At 40.7% G+C, this 18,289-nt stretch overlaps 1 protein-coding gene across 2 annotated transcripts in view; it reads left to right on the top strand.

The window, feature by feature from the left end:
• Positions 1-18,289, top strand: part of TTC13 (tetratricopeptide repeat domain 13) — a 190,955-nt gene that overhangs the window by 46,214 nt on the left and 126,452 nt on the right. For both annotated transcript variants that reach the window (XM_068231954.1, XM_068231953.1), the window contains exons 4-9: positions 2,037-2,107; positions 7,264-7,329; positions 8,043-8,135; positions 8,605-8,721; positions 10,582-10,692; positions 14,939-15,021. In XM_068231954.1, the coding sequence (XP_068088055.1) occupies positions 2,037-2,107; positions 7,264-7,329; positions 8,043-8,135; positions 8,605-8,721; positions 10,582-10,692; positions 14,939-15,021 (541 nt within the window). The remainder of the gene's footprint in view (positions 1-2,036; positions 2,108-7,263; positions 7,330-8,042; positions 8,136-8,604; positions 8,722-10,581; positions 10,693-14,938; positions 15,022-18,289) is intronic.

The following is an 18,289-nucleotide window of genomic DNA, read 5'->3' as shown; positions in this document are numbered from 1 at the left end:
TTGTGTGCGCCAAGTCCATACTCGCACAAGAACAGACACTGCTTGTTATTGACCTGAAGAAGCATGCAAGTGCCGCAAAACATGTTGTCCTCTTTTTTTTTTTTTTTTGGTGTCTAATTAATAAATCTTTCAAAACCTCCAATTTGAGGTAAGACTGTCCTTTACTTATTAAACAAATTTATCATGTACACAATTTGGGGTGCCTCCTCTTCCTCCAACGCAAAATAGTTCAATCCCCTAATACAGGGGCAAAAGCTGTGACGTGTTCCCAGTGGTATTTTTTTATTTTTTTATTTTTTTTTTTGGCTTTTGGAGTGCGACTCATCAGACTTGTATCCAAGTGGAGAAAAAATTCTCCATATGCCTGAGACCATGGTTGCCTAACGGAACCCACACTTGCAAGTAGTAGCTATTTCTTACATACCGGGTATGTTCCATTACTAAGAAGTACTTCACTACTGGTGCTCCTGGTGCCTTTTCAAAAAAAATTTTCTTTCGAACCATTTTCTGGCGTTAACCCTTGGATTTCATCCACTGGTCACACCATATCGACTATACTATACTGCAAGTCTCAAGGGTTGAGGAGTATGACCTGGGTATGTTTTGCTTGTGAATTATGATTCTAATGTACCTTGGAACTAAAGACTTGATACCTCAGTTGGAAGTAGTAGTCTATCTTACTAATCTTTTCAGCCTGTTTTTTTTTTTTTAAAAAGTGGCTTCATAGATGCCTGTCAAGTTCCTGATTCAAAAAGCAAATGCTACTTTTTATTTTGAAACATTCATAACATGTATTCTGGATCGGACTTTATTTTTGTGCCATACAGTTTTTGTAATTCAGTTAAGGGTTCGTGTGTCCTTGACCCCACTTCTGATCATGCTCCCATCTGCTTAGACCTTACGTAGAAGAACATGGAGATTAAACCAAACCAAATTATCTTCTCATGAGCTCCAGTTAGAAGACTAAATGCTGGAATTGGTTTTGGCCACTTGATGAAAACGCAAGGGGCATGCGCCTTTAATTATCATACACTTTTTGCAGATGGGGAAATATGTGGAAAGTTACTTGGCTAGCCTTGAAGGACCACTAAGGCGAAAAAAGTAAGCAGTTAAAATCTGAGCGAACCAACAGGTTTTGGACTAGTCCATCTCATTATGGGGGATTCTCAGGGTTTTCTTTGTTTTTAAAAGCATTTCCAGAACAGCAATTTAACTGCCAAAATAGTAAGATAACAGCCAGCCTCCCAAGTTGCTTGCACACTATTTTGTCAGACTTAACTGCCTCGCAGGAAATACTTTTGAAAACAAAGAAAACCCTGAGAATCCCCCATCAGGGGATGTACTAGTCCAAACCTGTTGGTTCTGTCAGATTTTACCTGCTTATTCTTTTTACCGGAGTGATCCTTTAACAAAAAAACACCACTGCATAAACCTGAGAATTTGAAACTGACCAATCAGCACTTATGCAAACAATTTTCTGGCACCATGAGCTGTTATGACTTATTCCTTTCTTGTAAAGATTCAAACTATGCAGCTTAATACTGGGCCAATCGAAATCAACATAGTGGGTTCGTCCAGTTACAAGCTGCCTGCAATTTGAATGAAATTAGCATGCAAATGCCAAGGTATGCATCATACTTCTACTTGCTATTTTGAAATTTTTCTACTTTGGCCAGAGCTGCAAAAATGCAAAATTTGTATCAAAATTTTGTTTTCAGCCATCTATGATTTTCTTTAAATGCAAAATGCAAGCTTCTTTGTAATTAAACATTAACAAATACGGAGTTTTGCTTCAAATTTTTGATGTACGGTTCACTATAGTGAATGACGAATGCTTAGTTTGTAACACACTGTTTACTTGATAAACTCTCAATAGTTCTTGTTTACTCATCCCAAGACAAGGTATTTTAAGGTATCCCATGAAAATAATATGATGTGATTTGTCTAGCACTATTTTATTAGTCATGTTGGCCTTTTTTAAAAGTTTGGTTGTGATCTTAATCACTAATTGCATGTGTTCACCTCTTATATCCAAGCTATAGGATACGTGTTAATAGGCAGTGGTCTGCATGATGAAGCAATTAAACATTTCTCATCAATGCTTCAGGTAACTTCAGACTTACTTCATTTACAAACTCAGCACATTCATGTATTAATTTGTCATAATTGGATGACTTTAAATGAACTTTTGCTGCAATTCTCTACTGCTGTGGTGTAATTGCTCTTAGTTGCCAACTTTGAGTATTTTTTTTATGCTGGGAATACACGGGTCGATCCGGCGGCCGATTAGCCGCCAGATCGACCCCCGCCGCATCCCTGCGTGCTCGCGGATCGATTACCGCTCGTCCCCGCCGGCGCTCCTTATCAGCTGCTCGATTCCCTGCCATTGTCCGCCGGCGGGGATCGAGCGGGCGGGCGTCGAGCAGCATGATTGGACCAGCTGAATATTATCAGCTGGCCGGATCAGCTGCTTGATACACAGTACAGAAACGTACCGTATATCCCCAGTATAAGTGTGACCCTTTGCCATTGGAATGTTGTCATGGTTTGGTGGCCTTTCTTGTACAAGTCTAGTGTGGAGACACAAGAGGGAGCATACAATTATATTTGATCAATTGTCAGTCATTTGCTTGGGACCTCAGATTTTATTTTTGTAACTTTTAGCAACATAATATAATTTCAGTAATCTGAGGTCCTCACATATTTATTATGAAGCCATGTTTTACACATTAGAAAGGAATTCCACACTGCATTATATGAAAAAATCACTTAACTCATATCAGCTGTGCAATTCCTTTTCAAACTTTTAAAAATAGTGCCTTGTTCTCAGTTTAAATCGCCTCCCCAAAAGGTCGGCACATGCAATTTTAGGGTCATCCACCAGGATTCGAGCTTGATCCTGTGGGTGATACTGCAGGGAACTAGGACTGTACCAACATATTGCTTGGGTATACCTTAGTGGCATGTGTATGAAGATGGGAGGAGGGACAATGGTGTGGTGCACACTGAATCCGCATCTGTTGGACAGAGTAAGGAGAGAAATGGTGGGCTTTTGCTGTTTTCTTTAGACCAAAGATCTGACATGCATGCTGTATGTTTAAAGGAACATTGGGTACCACCTGTACATGAGCTTGATTTTTGGCCACAATGGCCCTAAACAGCCAGCTTCAAGCTACTGATGCATACTGGTGCTGTGGAGCGGGTAAGAGGAACAGTGCCCAAGGGGAACAGGAGGGATAAGGAGGAGAACCATGCCCTTAGTCTGCACTCGGCCGAGTTGGCCTGGCACTCTGGATCTATCAGCAACGCATTGACTGGTAGGATCGTGCCTGCCATACACAAGTTAGATCCTTAAAGACGGCCCCACATGAGAAGCATCTAGAGTGTGTATGAGGCTTTAAGATGATTCTTCTCTTTAGATCTGTCAGTCAAGAAGATATGTCTTACCACACTTAAAGCAGAACTGCAGAATAGCATAGCATACAATTACAAACCTATCTCCTGTTTACCTGGATAGTTAATCTACCTACACTTGCCCCCAAAGTAACAGAGCTGTGGAGTCGGTACAAAAATAATGCTGTTAATGAAAACTCTGACTCCAGATACCCAGAAGTCTTCTGACTCCACGGCCCTCCCAGAACTATGGAGTGGGTACAAATCAAAAATCTGACTCAAACTTCCCAGTTTATGAAACCTCCGACTCCAGATACCCAAAATGTACTCTGACTTCTCAACTACGAATCCATAGCCCTGCAAAGTATGGTAATATAGTTTGTAAAAATTACAATTGCAAGCATTGTGTGTTGGCGTTCCCAAATTTTAGAGGTTTATTGGATATTTTCTGAGGACACTTAAAGAGACTCCGTAACAAAAATTGCATCCTGTTTTTTATCATCCTACAAGTTCCAAAAGCTATTCTAATGTGTTCTGGCTTACTGCAGCACGTTCTACTATCACCATCTCTGTAATAAATCAACTTATCTCTCTCTTGTCAGACTTGTCAGGCCTGTGTCTGGAAGGCTGCCAAGTTCTTCAGTGTTGTGGTTCTGCTATGAACTCCCCCATCCAGGCCCCTCTCTGCACACTGCCTGTGTGACATTTAGATTAGTGCAGCTTCTCTCTGTTCTATTATCTTTTACAAGCTGGATAAATCCTCCTCTGAGCTGGCTGGGCTTTCACATAATGAGGAATTACATACAGGCACAGCTGTCTGCACTCTGCAGGAAGAAATAGCCTGACACTTCAGTGGAAGATAGCTGCAGGGGGAAAGAAACACACAAATGATCTCTTGAGATTCAAAAGGATGGCTGTATACAGCCTGCTTTTGTATGGATGTATTTTCTATGTGTGGACATACTGTACATCAATCTACTTCCTGTTTTGGTGGCCATTTTGTTTGTTTATAAACAAACTTTTTAAAACTGTTTTTAACCACTTTTAATGCGGCGAGGAGCGGCAAAATTGTGACAGAGGGTAATAGGAGATGTCCCCTAACGCACTGGTATGTTTACTTTTGTGCGATTTTAACAATACAGATTCTCTTTAAGACAGCTCTAAATATCTTCCCTTCTGCAATAAATGCAATTTTATAAAGTCTGGGCTAGCAGAAGTATATTTCAAGTTCCCCTGTATATGAACAACATATGCCCCTTTGTTCTTTGGGCTTTAAAATTTAAGATGATCCTTTCACAACTGGAGTAGCTGGATAGAAAATGCATCAACATTGTAAATCTTAGTTGCTTTATAGGGTTTATTTCAAGTGTCTTATTGATTGCTTCATCGTGCCATAAAATTTATCCTGTAAACTACTCTCATGATAGGTTAGTCCAAAATAATAACTAATGCCAGCTTTCAAACAAAGTCTAAACTTGTATGTCTAGCACTTTTCAGTGTTCATGCATGCTTAGTCACTAAATCTACATTTACATTGTCATGCTATTTACCCAGAACAGTCTTCCCTCAGTGGTTAAAGTGACAGTTTCCAATGAAGCAGTCTGCAGCACCACATCTGTATTAAAGAGACTCTGTAACAAATTGTTTATCTTTATTTCTTCTATGCTATAAGTTCCTATGCCTTTTCTAATGTGGTCTGGCTTACTGCAGCTTTTCCTAATTGCACAGTAGCTGTGTTATCTCTGTTATATGATCTAATCTTCTCTCTATAGTCGGCACAGTCAGGCTGAGGCAGTCAGACTGGAATGTGCAGGGCTGCTTGTGATTAGCTAGAAGCTGTACACACCCCCTGCAGGCTCTGTGTGACTAACACACTCTGCTTAGCTGAGCCTATTAGAAGCTGGTTAGTTTGTTTGTAAACACTGCCTAAAACTGGCAATTACAAGCCAGGTTTGCAGCAGAGAATGGCAGAAACAGCACAGAGGGGACCAGGAGCACATAATGAATAGAATGGTATGCTTTTTATTGTAAGAATTTCAGAGTACAGATTCTCTTTAAAGCTTGTTTAATGTTATCAGAGTAAAAAGATAGCCATCAGACAACGACAGATGCTGTTTTGGACAGACTTGTCCTTTGTCTCCTAGCTCTCTAGGAGAGAGTCTATACAGCTTGAGAAAGAACAAGTCTGTCTGAACAGTGTCTGTTGCTATCTGATGGCTATCTTTTTATACTGATAACGTTAAAAGAGCTTTAAAGTGTAACTGTCGGGCATAAAATCAAAAATCAATTATTTATTTTTATCTGATAAACAAGTAATAAGGATGCTGACCAGGCAATCCAAAAGTTAAAATCACTATTAAAGCTGCCAAACACTGGTCGATTGCCACCAGATCGACCAGCAGATAGATCCCTCTGTGATCGAATCTGATCAAAGAGGGATCTATTGGCTGCCTACCCTGCAAACAGATTTTGAATTTGATTTCACTATGAAACCGATTCACAATCTGTGGAGCTGCCGCCCCCCCCCCCCCCCCCCCCATACCTTACCTGATCCGGCCAGCGCGAGTCCCCCGGCCTCCGCTGTGTTTTCTCCGCTCTGGGCTCCAACTTCACTTTACTTCCTGTCGGGGGAAGTTTTAACAGTAGAGGGCGCTCTACTGTTTAAATTTCCTGTTGGGAAAGGAAGTAAGTGAAGCCAGCCGGAGCCCAGCACAGAGTAGGTACACGCGCTGGAGGAACAGGTAATGTATTGCCGCTAGCGTCGGTCGGCGGACATTCGAGCGCCACTAACGACGCACTCCCGACCCGCCGGCGTTCGAGCGAAATCTTCCGCTCGTACAGATCGACGGGAACGATCGATTCTGGACGGAAATCGATCATTCGGTCAGCGTTTGCGCAACGATTTCACAGCAGATTCGATCACAGTGATCGAATCTGTTGTATATTGGTGGGAAATTGTGTAAGTGTATGGGCCCCTTTACTTTTCTTGTTGATAAATGATCATTCCCCAGTTTACCTGACTCTTATTTGGTACACAAAAAGGAAGTTGCAGGGCATGCTGGGTTGTCCTTTTTTGCTTCTCTACTTACCCTCAGACTTAACTAATGCAGCCTGATTGGCTGAAGCTTCTTTCCCTCCTGTTTTACCCTCCCACCCCTCTGTTCCTCTCTTATTTGCCAATATTTCTCATGCTGAGACAATGCACTTTCTATAGTGAAGGGCGGGCAAATCAGGCAGAGGAGAGTAAGGGAGGAAATGACATCAGGATTGGCTTCAAAATAGCCACACTTAAAATGGGAAATGCGAAAAAGGATTTTCTTTTTTTTTTTTTTAATCGTAGAAAAATCACTAAAATCAAAACGTTAACAGTGCAATGTTATATAAGTAGGGCAAGTATTTATCTACTTATATATGTGTTGTTTTTTTTCTGAGATAGTATAGCTGACCACTCCTCTTTAATACAGATGTGGTGCTGCAGACTGCTTCATTGGAAACTGACCCCGGAACATCATGAGATCTACTCTGCTTAGCAGACATCCTCTCTCCATTGGGTGCTGGTCCACCTTGCTTGCTAAAGTGACAGTTTAGCATTGTACAAGCATGCCCCTCATTTATTTGACCTACAACTGTTCTGTGCAATGGCGTAAACCCCTTTAGAAAGAGTTGACTGAACTGTAATAGTTGGCAAAAATAGTCCAATGAAGATGAAGCCATCATTGTATTGGATGCCAATATGCCTGGTAGATTGTCACCGGGATCCATCATGAACAAAAGGTTTGGGGGTGAAACTACCATATGTACAGAGTGGATGTATGTTCTATTCTGTCCGTATGAGTTGTACAATGAATCTGTTCTCTTTTCTCCATATAGGACGATGCTGATCTTGTGAGTGCTATATATGGCAGAGGAATAGCCTATGGCAAAAAAGGACTGCAGGCAAGTATAAAAAGATACTAAGCTAGCTTACAAAAGTATTTTTGTTTTATCTTAATTTAAGCCAAAAACATACCATGCTAACATCTAACACAAAAAAACTTTTACAAATTTGGCAAACCGCGGGTTAAATCTCGTATATACATGGTGCAGGGCTGTCTTGTGAATCTTCTTCCCCCCCCCCCCATTTCTATATTCCCCTTTGTACCTCGTGTTCCTCTGCCTCTTCTCTGTCCTCCTTGTTGTGCCACGATACATTGATCCCAAATCAATCACTTTTCATGGAATTATTTATGCTTTTGCACAGCCAATAGGTAGATTGGGCCTGATTCACAAAGCGGTGATAACTCAGTTATCACGCCTAAAAGACTTTAGGCGTGATAACCTTTGCACCGCAGAGTTAGCACCGCTTTGTGCTGGTTATCGTATGCAACGCCCATAGGGTCTAATGGTCGCATCGCGCGCACTGCACCGTGCGATTGAGCGCGAGTTTCATTTTATCACACCTAAACTGAGTTTAGGCGTGATAAAGGGCTTTCCACAGGCGTGCAAACACTTTGCACCGCTTTGTGAATCAGGCCCATTGTCTATTCACTGTGAATATAATTACATGAAATGTTTCATTGTCTCTTGTATTGTTGTCGTGTGAATACAACAGTTCCAATTTGAAATACTAACAAATCCATGTTTTTATGTTTTCAAATTTTATTCTCAAGGATTTAAAAAATGCAGAACTGGCATTATTTGAGCTGAGCCGAGTTATTGCGTTTGAACCTGATCATCCTGAAGTATTTGAGCAAAGAGCTGAAGTGAGTATATCTAGTAAAAAATATAAAAAAAAATAGCTAGCTTCGCCAGGGACTTTTTTCTTTTGTTTGAGAACTCCACAATAATGGGCTATAATATCTCAGAGGCCCAAAAATTACAATTGCCAATTGGAAACTTGTTTCCTTATGCTACATTCTAAAATCCGAGTTTAGATATTAAAGTATTTTTCCTTTTCACACTGATGACCATCATAGTTCTCACCCTTACAATGGATGATTCACATGGATAACAATTCACAATATTGAACAGACTTACAGTACATACACACAGAATTTCAGTTGGCCAATGATTGGCCAATTTTATCACCTCCATGTAGTATGAGGGCCAACAAATTTTAGATACTATGAATAGATTGCGTAGGTAAGCTCTCAAACTACATTGCAGTGGTAAAATTTGCCTTAGAACTCTAGTATGTGTGCTTACCCACAATGTTTGTCTTCCCTTTAACAGATATTGTCTCCACTGGGGCGAATTAGTGAGGCACTAGGTGACCTCACTAGAGCCATCCAGCTGCAGCCATCAGCACGTTTATATAGACATCGGGGAACTCTTTACTTTATATCTGAGGTAAGTTGAAGAAAAGTAGGTAATGCTGTAAAAGTTACAGCCAAGCATGATTCCGCACTTCAGCATTTATTTTTTTTTAAACATATTTTATTTGTTCCATGTGCAGCAAGGTACAACAAAACAGCGATAGTAGACACACAAGCCATACACAAGCTAATTGCATAGACAGTTGCCCCGAAACCAGAAGTAAAAAACTTAGGGCTACTTAACAATGAATATACTAAATTGGAACAGGCAACATTTTCCCCCCAGAAAACACAACCCCTCCCCTGACCGTCTCTCTGCATGGAGATAATCTTTAGCTATAATTCCAAAATAGATTACAAAACTCTCTTCTCGTTTTAAAATGAGTTCTTACTCAGATGCCCCTATTCTTAACCTGCCCAATGTATCCAGGATGTCTTCCGTGCAATACCATGCTGTATACTTGAATTTCTCCATAAGAAGATTTATTTCCTGTTGCGTAAACATTTTGACAATAACACACTTCAGCATTTTCATTTTTGAAGGTACAAGAAACACTTGCTCATGGTTTGCTGAAGAGATGAAAAAAGGAGTAAAGTTAGATAAACTGGATTTATTTAGCTTGGAAAAAAGATGGCTAAGGGGTGACCTGATTAACATGTTTAAATATATCAGGGCAATACTAAAGTTTGGCAAATTAGCTTTTTGTCCTTAAGCCTGTACAAAGAACAAGGGGGACATATTCTGGGTTTGGAGAAAAAAGGGTTTTGCCATCTGTTGAGGAAGGGCTTCTTTTTTAACAAGGGTGGTTAAAGAGACTCAGAAGTCTCGTAGAAATCATGTTTTTATTTTAAAAATGTGTTTAACATTATTGCTCTACCTAAACCGCCGCATCCCCACCGATGTAATCTAACTAAATCCCCCCTAACTCCCAGGTTAACTTGCGTCAGGAAGTGAAAAAACAAATCGCTTTGCAAAAGCGCTTAGAAGAGCTCTTTACAAAAAACTGCACCTCGCAGGTAAGCGCCGGGAGGCGCTAAAAATAATCCCGCACAAAATCTCATAACGCTGGTGTCAGTGATTGCGATTTTTAGATATGAACAAGGCCTTACTTATTCTATCCAACCAATCTGTTCAGCTGCCAGATATATTTATTTGACAGCTACAATGTATTTGTGTGTATAGTTTCTATAATAAAGCTGACAATTTAATCATTCCAGTTTTGCCCTTGCTACCTGATTATTCTGATCTATGTTAGAACTCTGTCCACAAGAAGAGACACACTACCGCATTGTCTTATTTTTTTTTATAAATTCTTGATTCGTTAGCTAAGTTGCAAATATCCGGTTTCTTCCTTTTAGGAATAGCTAGCTCTGAGGCCTCTCTACCTTGTCAATCTAAAGTGGTGGCAGCAAAATGACCTTGATTTCTAGTGCAAAATCAATAACTTTATTTTACAGATTGTACATACAATCGACATATAATTTATGGGCACACCAACCATTTACCATGCTCACAGTGGTTTCCCCTCCAGAAGCCTCTAGTGGATGAAACCTGTATGGCTACTGTGGCATAGTAAGATGAGATTGGCGGGTGTTTTTCACAACCTAGTAATGCACATGGCACTAATGTGTTAACGGGGTGCTTTCTTGGCAAGGCACTCTTATCCTATATAACTAGGAAATAGTCAAAGTGATCTGGTGAGAGAAAACTGGGACATCTAGAGCTTTTATTGTGAATATCTATATGCTTATTTTGCCATGTATGAATTCTTTTTCTGTACAAGAAAAAAAAAGTACATTAACGGCCATTAAATAGGATCATGACACATGACACACAACAAATCCAGGCTTATAATTTTGTTCACTGAAAAACATGCATTTCTTAAAAAAACAGGACTACATAGCTGCTCATGAGGATTTTCAGCGTTCTCTAGAACTGAACCAGAATCAGCCAATTGCAGTCCTGTACAAAGGATTGACATTCTTCCACAGAGGGCTTCTCAAGGTAATGTTTATGCACATTGCTTCTTTAACTTACAATTGACTTACAATTAGTGATTTTAGAATATAAACGTGCAGTGAAGCAGGAGTAAAAGTGGAACAGTTGCCCAGGGCAATCATTCAGTGCAGTGCAAAAAAGTAAAAATTTAAATACATGTGTATACATAGTTAGACGAAATACATTTCTTCTGGATCACAATACACTCTAAATTACTTATGTCCTATATTTCTGTCAATTACAGTAGGCAGTAAAACTCTTGACAGGTTTAAAGCCCCATCTACACGATACGATTCTTTGTACGATTCGATTACGATTCTATTTACGATCTGATTAAATCCGACATGTCCGATCGGGATTCGATTCAATTTGATTTGCCATTGCAAAACAATGGCAAATCGAATTGAATCGAATCCCGATCGGACATGTCGGATTTAATCAGATCGTAAATAGAATCGTGATCGAATCGTACAAAGAATCGTATCGTGTAGATTGGGCTTTAGATTTGTTCATCTCCCTATGGGGGATTCTCAGTTTCTTTTATTCTTTACAGAAACTCTCTATGGAAAGGACCTATACAATAATGTAAGCTAGCGTGTCTACTCATTTGCATGTTATTTTGGTAGTTGTACTTGGTAACTCCCGTTCAGTAAGTGCCTTTGAAAATAAAGAAGACACTGAGAATCCCCAATTAGAATATGGACTAGTCCAAAACCTGTGAGATTTTTCCGAACTACTCCAAGTGACGGTAACCTAGGAGAAAAGTAATTTAGAATTCATTTTATTAAAGGAGAAATGTACTTTTACGTATGTAAATACATATTATAAATTTTACTGTGTTTCGTGATAGTGGTTCTTTAAACTGCTGAAACCTGATTGGTTGCTTAGGGTATATACTCCAGATTTTAGTTTTGCTTGGGTTTTTTTTTTTTTTTTTTTTGCCATTTATCTAGAGGAGAAAATAACCTCTAGTTGCAAAGTGAATGCTCTTTTTCCTAGTTCACTTGAAATATATCATGCATAGCTGTTGATGGCTCCCAAATGTGGCATCACCTATTAGGCAGATCACATGGCAGAGTTGTGAAGTGACATTTTTACATTTCCTCTAACTGTTCTGGAAATTGTGATACCTAAAACATCATTGGGAAATGGTGCAATGTGATTTGCCTAATATCATGTCACATGTGAGAGTTAAGGTCATCCGTGAATTATGGATTTGATGTCTATCAGTGGAAAATAAAATTTTAATATACATTACTGGTGTGCAATGTTTACGTTGTGAAAAAAAAAATGAAATAGTTTACCAATTGTTGGATAATGAAAAGAGTTGGCTTGTGGATTTTATACTTAAGACTGTTATGCTGGGAATACACCATACGTTTTCCCGGCAGATAGATGGCTCAATAGATAATTTCCAACAGGTCCAATCTGATTTCAGTTATTTTAGTGATTGATTTTTCTCATAGAAGTGAATGAAGATCCATCAGGAAAACATTTGGAAAATCGATCGGAAAGTAAATCTGCTAAAAAAAACCTCATTGTGTATTCCCAGCATTATGCGTTACATAGAAATGTTGCTTATAGATTCTTTAGTAGGTGAGTGACAGGAATCTGAACAAAATTTTAATTTCAGCATGGTACAATAATCAGTATTACTAGACCCAGATTTTGGTGTAAATGGCTTCAGCTCATTCTCCCTGCAAGTGTCTACCTTGAAGAGAAACTGAATTGAGAGGAGATGTGAAGGCTGCAATGCTTATTTCTTTTTAAACAATACCAGTTGCCAGGCAGTCTTGCAGATCTACTTGGCTGCAGTGGGGTCTGAATCACACACCTGCTTAGGGTCTATGGCTAAATGTATTAGTGGCTGAGGATCAACAGGATAGCCAAGTCATTTGCATTGTTTAAAAGGAAATACATGTCAGCCTCCATATTCCATTTGTGTGTGCTTTAATGCTGCCGACAAGCACTTCAGCACTAAATTCTACACAAAGTATTGAGCAATGTACACACCTTCAATAATTCTCACTAATGGTGCCCATACACGGTACAATAAAAGCTTTCAATTTTCCCATTTATTCAACCAAAATGAACAAGTCGAAAATAATTATTTTTCGATCAAGAAAAATGAACAATTATCCCATTTTTCAAAAAAAAAAAAAAAAAAAAATCTGATTGGACATGCTGGAAAAATCTTTACATTCGATCTAGCGTAATGGTAGAACAATTATGTAATAAAAAAATAAACAATTGTACCATGTATAGGCACCACTAGAAGGGTCGTTTGTTTATGATGATACATTTTAGGAACAATCTTTGCACAGGCATGATGCTCAGATTTTGGCTGAACAACTTTTTGTACTTTATGAGGGGTGGGTTGGATGTATGAGTAAGAGATGCTTTACCATGAGGATTAGAATAGAGATGCGTCACCATGACAGGTCCATGGTGACATTGTTACCAACGTCGGGGGACATCTGTACTTGCAGTAGATTTACAAACAATCTTTCCACTAAAGCCTTGTACACAGGTACAAGGACCGTCGATTTTTCAGATGACAGTTTTGGGCCTGATGCTGTACAGACGTGTTGCTAACCTTAGTGACACATCTTTTACGAACGAGGGTGGTGGAAAGACGATGTGCAATGCATGATTGAGTGGGCAGAGCAAGTGGGGGAGGGGGGAATGCACTTGGGATTACTCAGGCTTTAGGAGTTGCTAGAGATCCTTAAGTGGCGTCGAGCAGACACTGTAAATATGCTAGAGCAGGGGTCCCCAAACGTTTTGGGTCGAGGGCCGGGTCTACATACTTCAGACTGCTGGGGTGCCGGAGTATACATACAATGATGTAAAAGTCTTTTCGGGCCAGACAGTGAAGCATACCCAGGTGACAACCTGCAGTCCAATTGGACATCAGTGTCACCTGATGTGGAATTTGATTGGAAACCAGCGAATGACTGCTTTCTAGCTTCCATGTGGATAGGTGGTGCCAGCACTGCTATTCTATATGCGGACCACCAATATTTAAAGATTTAGCTTACTGCATCTATAAGTAATACATTTGGGGGGGGGGTCGGTAAAAAAGCCTCAGGGGGCCACATTTGGCCCGCGGGCCTTAGTTTGAGGACCACTGTGCTAGAGTCTCGGTCAGGCTTCTTGCACACTGAAAGCAATTCAGATTCCGCTTTTTAATCAGTTTTTACCTCCGATTCAGATTCAGATTTGCAGTGTGCAAGGAGCAAACTGCAAATCTAAATCTGAATCGGAAGTAAAAACAGATTAAAAAGCGGAATCTGAATCTGAATTGCTTGCAGTGTGCAAGAGGCCTCAAGGTGTTCTTTATTGGCCGCTCTGGCCTAGTTTAATGTACAGTGTTTATGCAAATTTATGGTCAATCCGGCTGAAAAAGGAAAAGCTCTGTTTATGTAGCTTAAATGCAGAGTGATCTCCAGGGGTAACGTTGCTTTCATATCACAAATGTCATCCACTTTTTAAAAGCAACACTTTTTTTGCATGGTTCAAAGGACCACTAATGCGAAACACTCACACCTAGATTTCTCCCTAAGTAAAAAATTATTTTTTACCATGCTGCATGCTGCTGTCACTTACAGTAGGTATTAAAAATCTGACAGATTTTAGACTAGTCCATCTCCGCATGGAAGATTCTCAGTATTAACTTTATTCTTACAAAAACACTCCCTGGAAAGCATATATGCAAAAATGTCAGCCAGCTTTTGCATGCTATCTTGGTTGCCGGGCTGAGCAACTGCTGTTCAATAAGTTTTGTAAATGGGGAAAAAAAAAATTGCAATCCCGCACGAAAAGATGGACTAGTCCAAAACCTGTCAGATTGTAAGTGACACCAACATAGGAAAAATGAATATATAGTCCTTTTTACTATGGGAGAAACATACGGTACATTTATATGTATATATTTCAAATTTTACAATTTGTCACAATAGTTGTCCTTTTAGCTTACATTCAATTTAAATAAGAGAGTGTTCCAGTAAGAGCAGAAAATAATGCTATGTCACTATAGCCTAAAGTGCTGCAGAATTTTTACTGTGTACATGAGGTTTTACAGCTAAATAGAGAAAGCGGAAGCAGAAGTTGAGTTGACCTTGAAAATGTGTGCATATAAAGCGTAGTAGACTTGCCCTGTGTCAATCTTATTTTACATACATGGAAACTAATAAACATAGCTACATTAGTGTTTTCAAACCCAATCTGTTCTGTTATTTTATATACACAGGAAGCTATTGAGTCATTTAAAGAAGCTTTAAAGCAGAAATCAAACTTTATTGAAGCATATAAAAGCCTTGGTCAAGCCTACAGGTATCTTTTGTTTTAATTGTGCTTTTTCTTTAGCCTGTACAATTTGAATGCATAGCTATTACAACGTACATTACAAATGAAACACTAGCTACATTATTTTAATACTGAAAAATGTTTTCTTAATGTAGTTATATATGGATCAAAGTTGCTAACCTAGCTGTGCAGCAGGTTTAAGCATAAATCTGATTAAAATCAAATGTTGTAGTGTGGGAAACCAATCACTTCTCAGTCCCATTTTTAAATTGATTGATTGTATAACTGGACCATAAATGACCCATGTATGGCCCCCTTTACATTTCAAATGTCTGTGGATTGAATGGGGATTGTATTAATTTGGTTCATTAACCCTTTCGCGTTCCGTCGTTTTCACTTGAGCAACGTTCACCTCCCATTCATTAGCCTATAACTTTATCACTACTTATCACAATGAACTGATCTATATCTTGTTTTTTCCGCCACCAATTAGGCTTTCTTTGGGGGGGGGGGGGTACATTTTGCTAAGAGCCACTTTACTGTAAATGCATTTTAACAGGAAGAATAAGAAAAAATGGAAAAAAAAATCATTATTTCTCAGTTTTCAGCCATTATAGTTTTAAAATAATACATGCCTCCATAATTAAAACTCACGTATTGTATTTGCCCATATGTCCCGGTTATTACACCGTTAAAATTATGTCCCTATCACAATGTATGGCAACGATATTTTATTTGGAAATAAAGGTGCATTTTTTCCGTTTTCCATCTATCACGATCTACAAGTTTAAAATAAAAAAATATATAGAAATATTTAATCTTTACATTGATATTTAAAAAGTTTAGACCCTTAGGTAAATATTTACATGTTTGTTTTTTTTATATATTAAACATTTTATTTGGGTAGTTTTGGGAGGGTGGGATGTAAACAATAGTTTTATAATGTAAATGTGTGTTGCGTTTTAATTTTTTTACTTTTAGTTGTAGTTTTACTTTTTGGCCACAAGATGGCGGCCATGAGTTTGTTTACATGACGTCACTCTAAGCGTACGAGAGAGAACGGCGCCGGAGACTTGGGCGCAGGACACGGGTCCATCCGAAAATGGCGCAGGGAGAAAAATGGCGCACCGTTCTGCCGATAAATGTATCATAAAACGCTATTTACCGTTTTAATGTAAATACAATAAAACGGTAAATTTCGTTTTATGCTACATTGATTGCAGAGCGGTGCGCCATGATACACATGCCGGGCTAGTGTAGGCAGCGGGGGCTGGGGGAGAGAGGCAGCGGGGGCTGGGGGAGAGAGGCAGCGGGAGACTAGAGGGAATAGGCAGCGGATGGATGCAGAGGCATACGTTACCTTGTCCTGGGCCGGCGATCGCTCCTTCCCTCCGCTCCTTCCATTCATTTGCTGTAGTCCTGCAGCCGGCCAATCAGCATGCGGAGACTGAAGCCACATGGTGATTGGCTGGCTGCAGGACTACAGTAAACGAATGGAAGAAGTGCAGGAGCGGAGGGAAGGAGCGATCGGCGGCCTGGGACAAGGTAACGTATGCTTCTGCCCCTCTCCTTCCCCGACCCCCGCTGCAATTTTGAACACTTATAATGCTATTTAGTGTTATAAGTGTAAGGCACACTGCCTGCGCCATTTTTTAACACTTATAACGCTAAATAGCGTTATATAATGTAAGTCTATGGGGCGCCCTTTGTACTCCCCTGGCGCTGTGCGCCATTATAAACTGTCACGGCAGGACACAGCCAGTATATGGCTAATCCTGCTGCCGCACAAATCCGGGCCGTGTTAATTACTATTCCCCCTCCAGGCCGACATGGATAGTGGGGGAATGAAATAATTTGGCTTCCAGCAATTGCTGGAAGCCGAATTATTGTTTTAAAAGCAACTTCAGATCCGTCTTCTGACGGCGCTGAAGTTACTCCCTGTGCCTGCGATAGCCGTAGTTCCTATTACGGCCTATGGTGGCACCGGCTGCGCCCAAGTCTCCTGCGCTGCTGCGCCTAAGTGTCCAGCGCTGGATTTACCATGTTCGCACTCTAAGCGTAACATACGCTTAGAGAGACGCATGGGGGACGCTACAGCCAGAAAAAGCGAAGCTTCCGAGAGAAGCTGTCGCTTTTTCAGCGGGGGAGAGGAATCAGTGATCGGGCACCATAGCCCGATTCACTGATTACCTGGCTAACGAACCGTGGGCCGGGAGCACGCGTGCACTCGCGCGATCGGCCGCGGGAACGCGTATGGTTCCTGGACGTAGTTTTTACGTCCAGGAACTAAAATAGGTTAATATTTGGGTAGTGATAACATTTTTTTTTTTTTTTTTTTATTATGGCTAAGTCTTTTTTTCATCCAAAGGGATTTAAAATAAAGCATTTAAGACTTCAAGCACCACCTGCTCAGACCCCAAGGCCCTTAACCCTCCTGGCGGTATATTAAAAACCGCCAGGGGGCAGCACAGCCGTTTTTTTTTTTTTGTTTTTTTTTATATTATGTAGCGAGCCGAGGGCAGCGGCAGCCCCCCAGCCCCGCCGATCGCCTCCGGCGATAGGCGATTAGGAAATCCCGTTCAAAAAACGGGATTTCCTGGAGGGCTTCCCCCGACGTCATGGACGTCGTGACGTCTAAGGGAGTCCCGATCCATCCCTTGCCGCTGCCTGGCGCTGATAGGACAGGCAGCGCAGGGGTCTAGGGGGGGGGCTGTCTTGCGACGCAGATAGCGGCGATCGAACGCGGGGCGGTGGCGATCGAAGTGCTAACGCAGCTAGCAAAGTGCTAGCTGCGTTCAGCAAAAAAAATTATTCAAATCGGCTCAGCAGGGCCTGAGAAAACCTCCTGCGCGGCTTACCCCGAACTACGTTCGGAGTTACCGCCAGAAAGGTTAAACGAAACATGAGAATGTGGCATCCCAATACTTACAGGTCACCAGGTTTTGCTTGGCTGCCCCTGTGGATGGCATCGACTGTGGTGGCTGGATGGTGTAATGGTTAAGGGCTCTGTCTCTGACACAGGAGACCAGGGTTCGAATCTCGGCTCTGCCTGTTCAATAAGCCAGCACCTATTCAGTAGGAGCTCTTAGGCAAGTCTCCCTAACACTGCTACTGCCTATAGAGCGTGTGCTAGTGGCTGCAGCTCTGGCGCTTTGAGTCCGCCAGGAGAAAAGCGCGATATAAGTGTTCTGTGTCTGTCTGACTGAAGCCAATCGAATGGAAATCAAAGGAGCAGCACATGTTCTGTCCCACTCTGCGCTCTCTGTATGTTTGCACTCTTACATGGATGTGTGCA

This window comes from Hyperolius riggenbachi, chromosome 4 (assembly GCF_040937935.1).
Source record: "Hyperolius riggenbachi isolate aHypRig1 chromosome 4, aHypRig1.pri, whole genome shotgun sequence".
NCBI classification, from domain to species: Eukaryota; Metazoa; Chordata; class Amphibia; order Anura; family Hyperoliidae; genus Hyperolius; species Hyperolius riggenbachi.
This window is presented reverse-complemented; position numbering and strand designations above follow the sequence as displayed.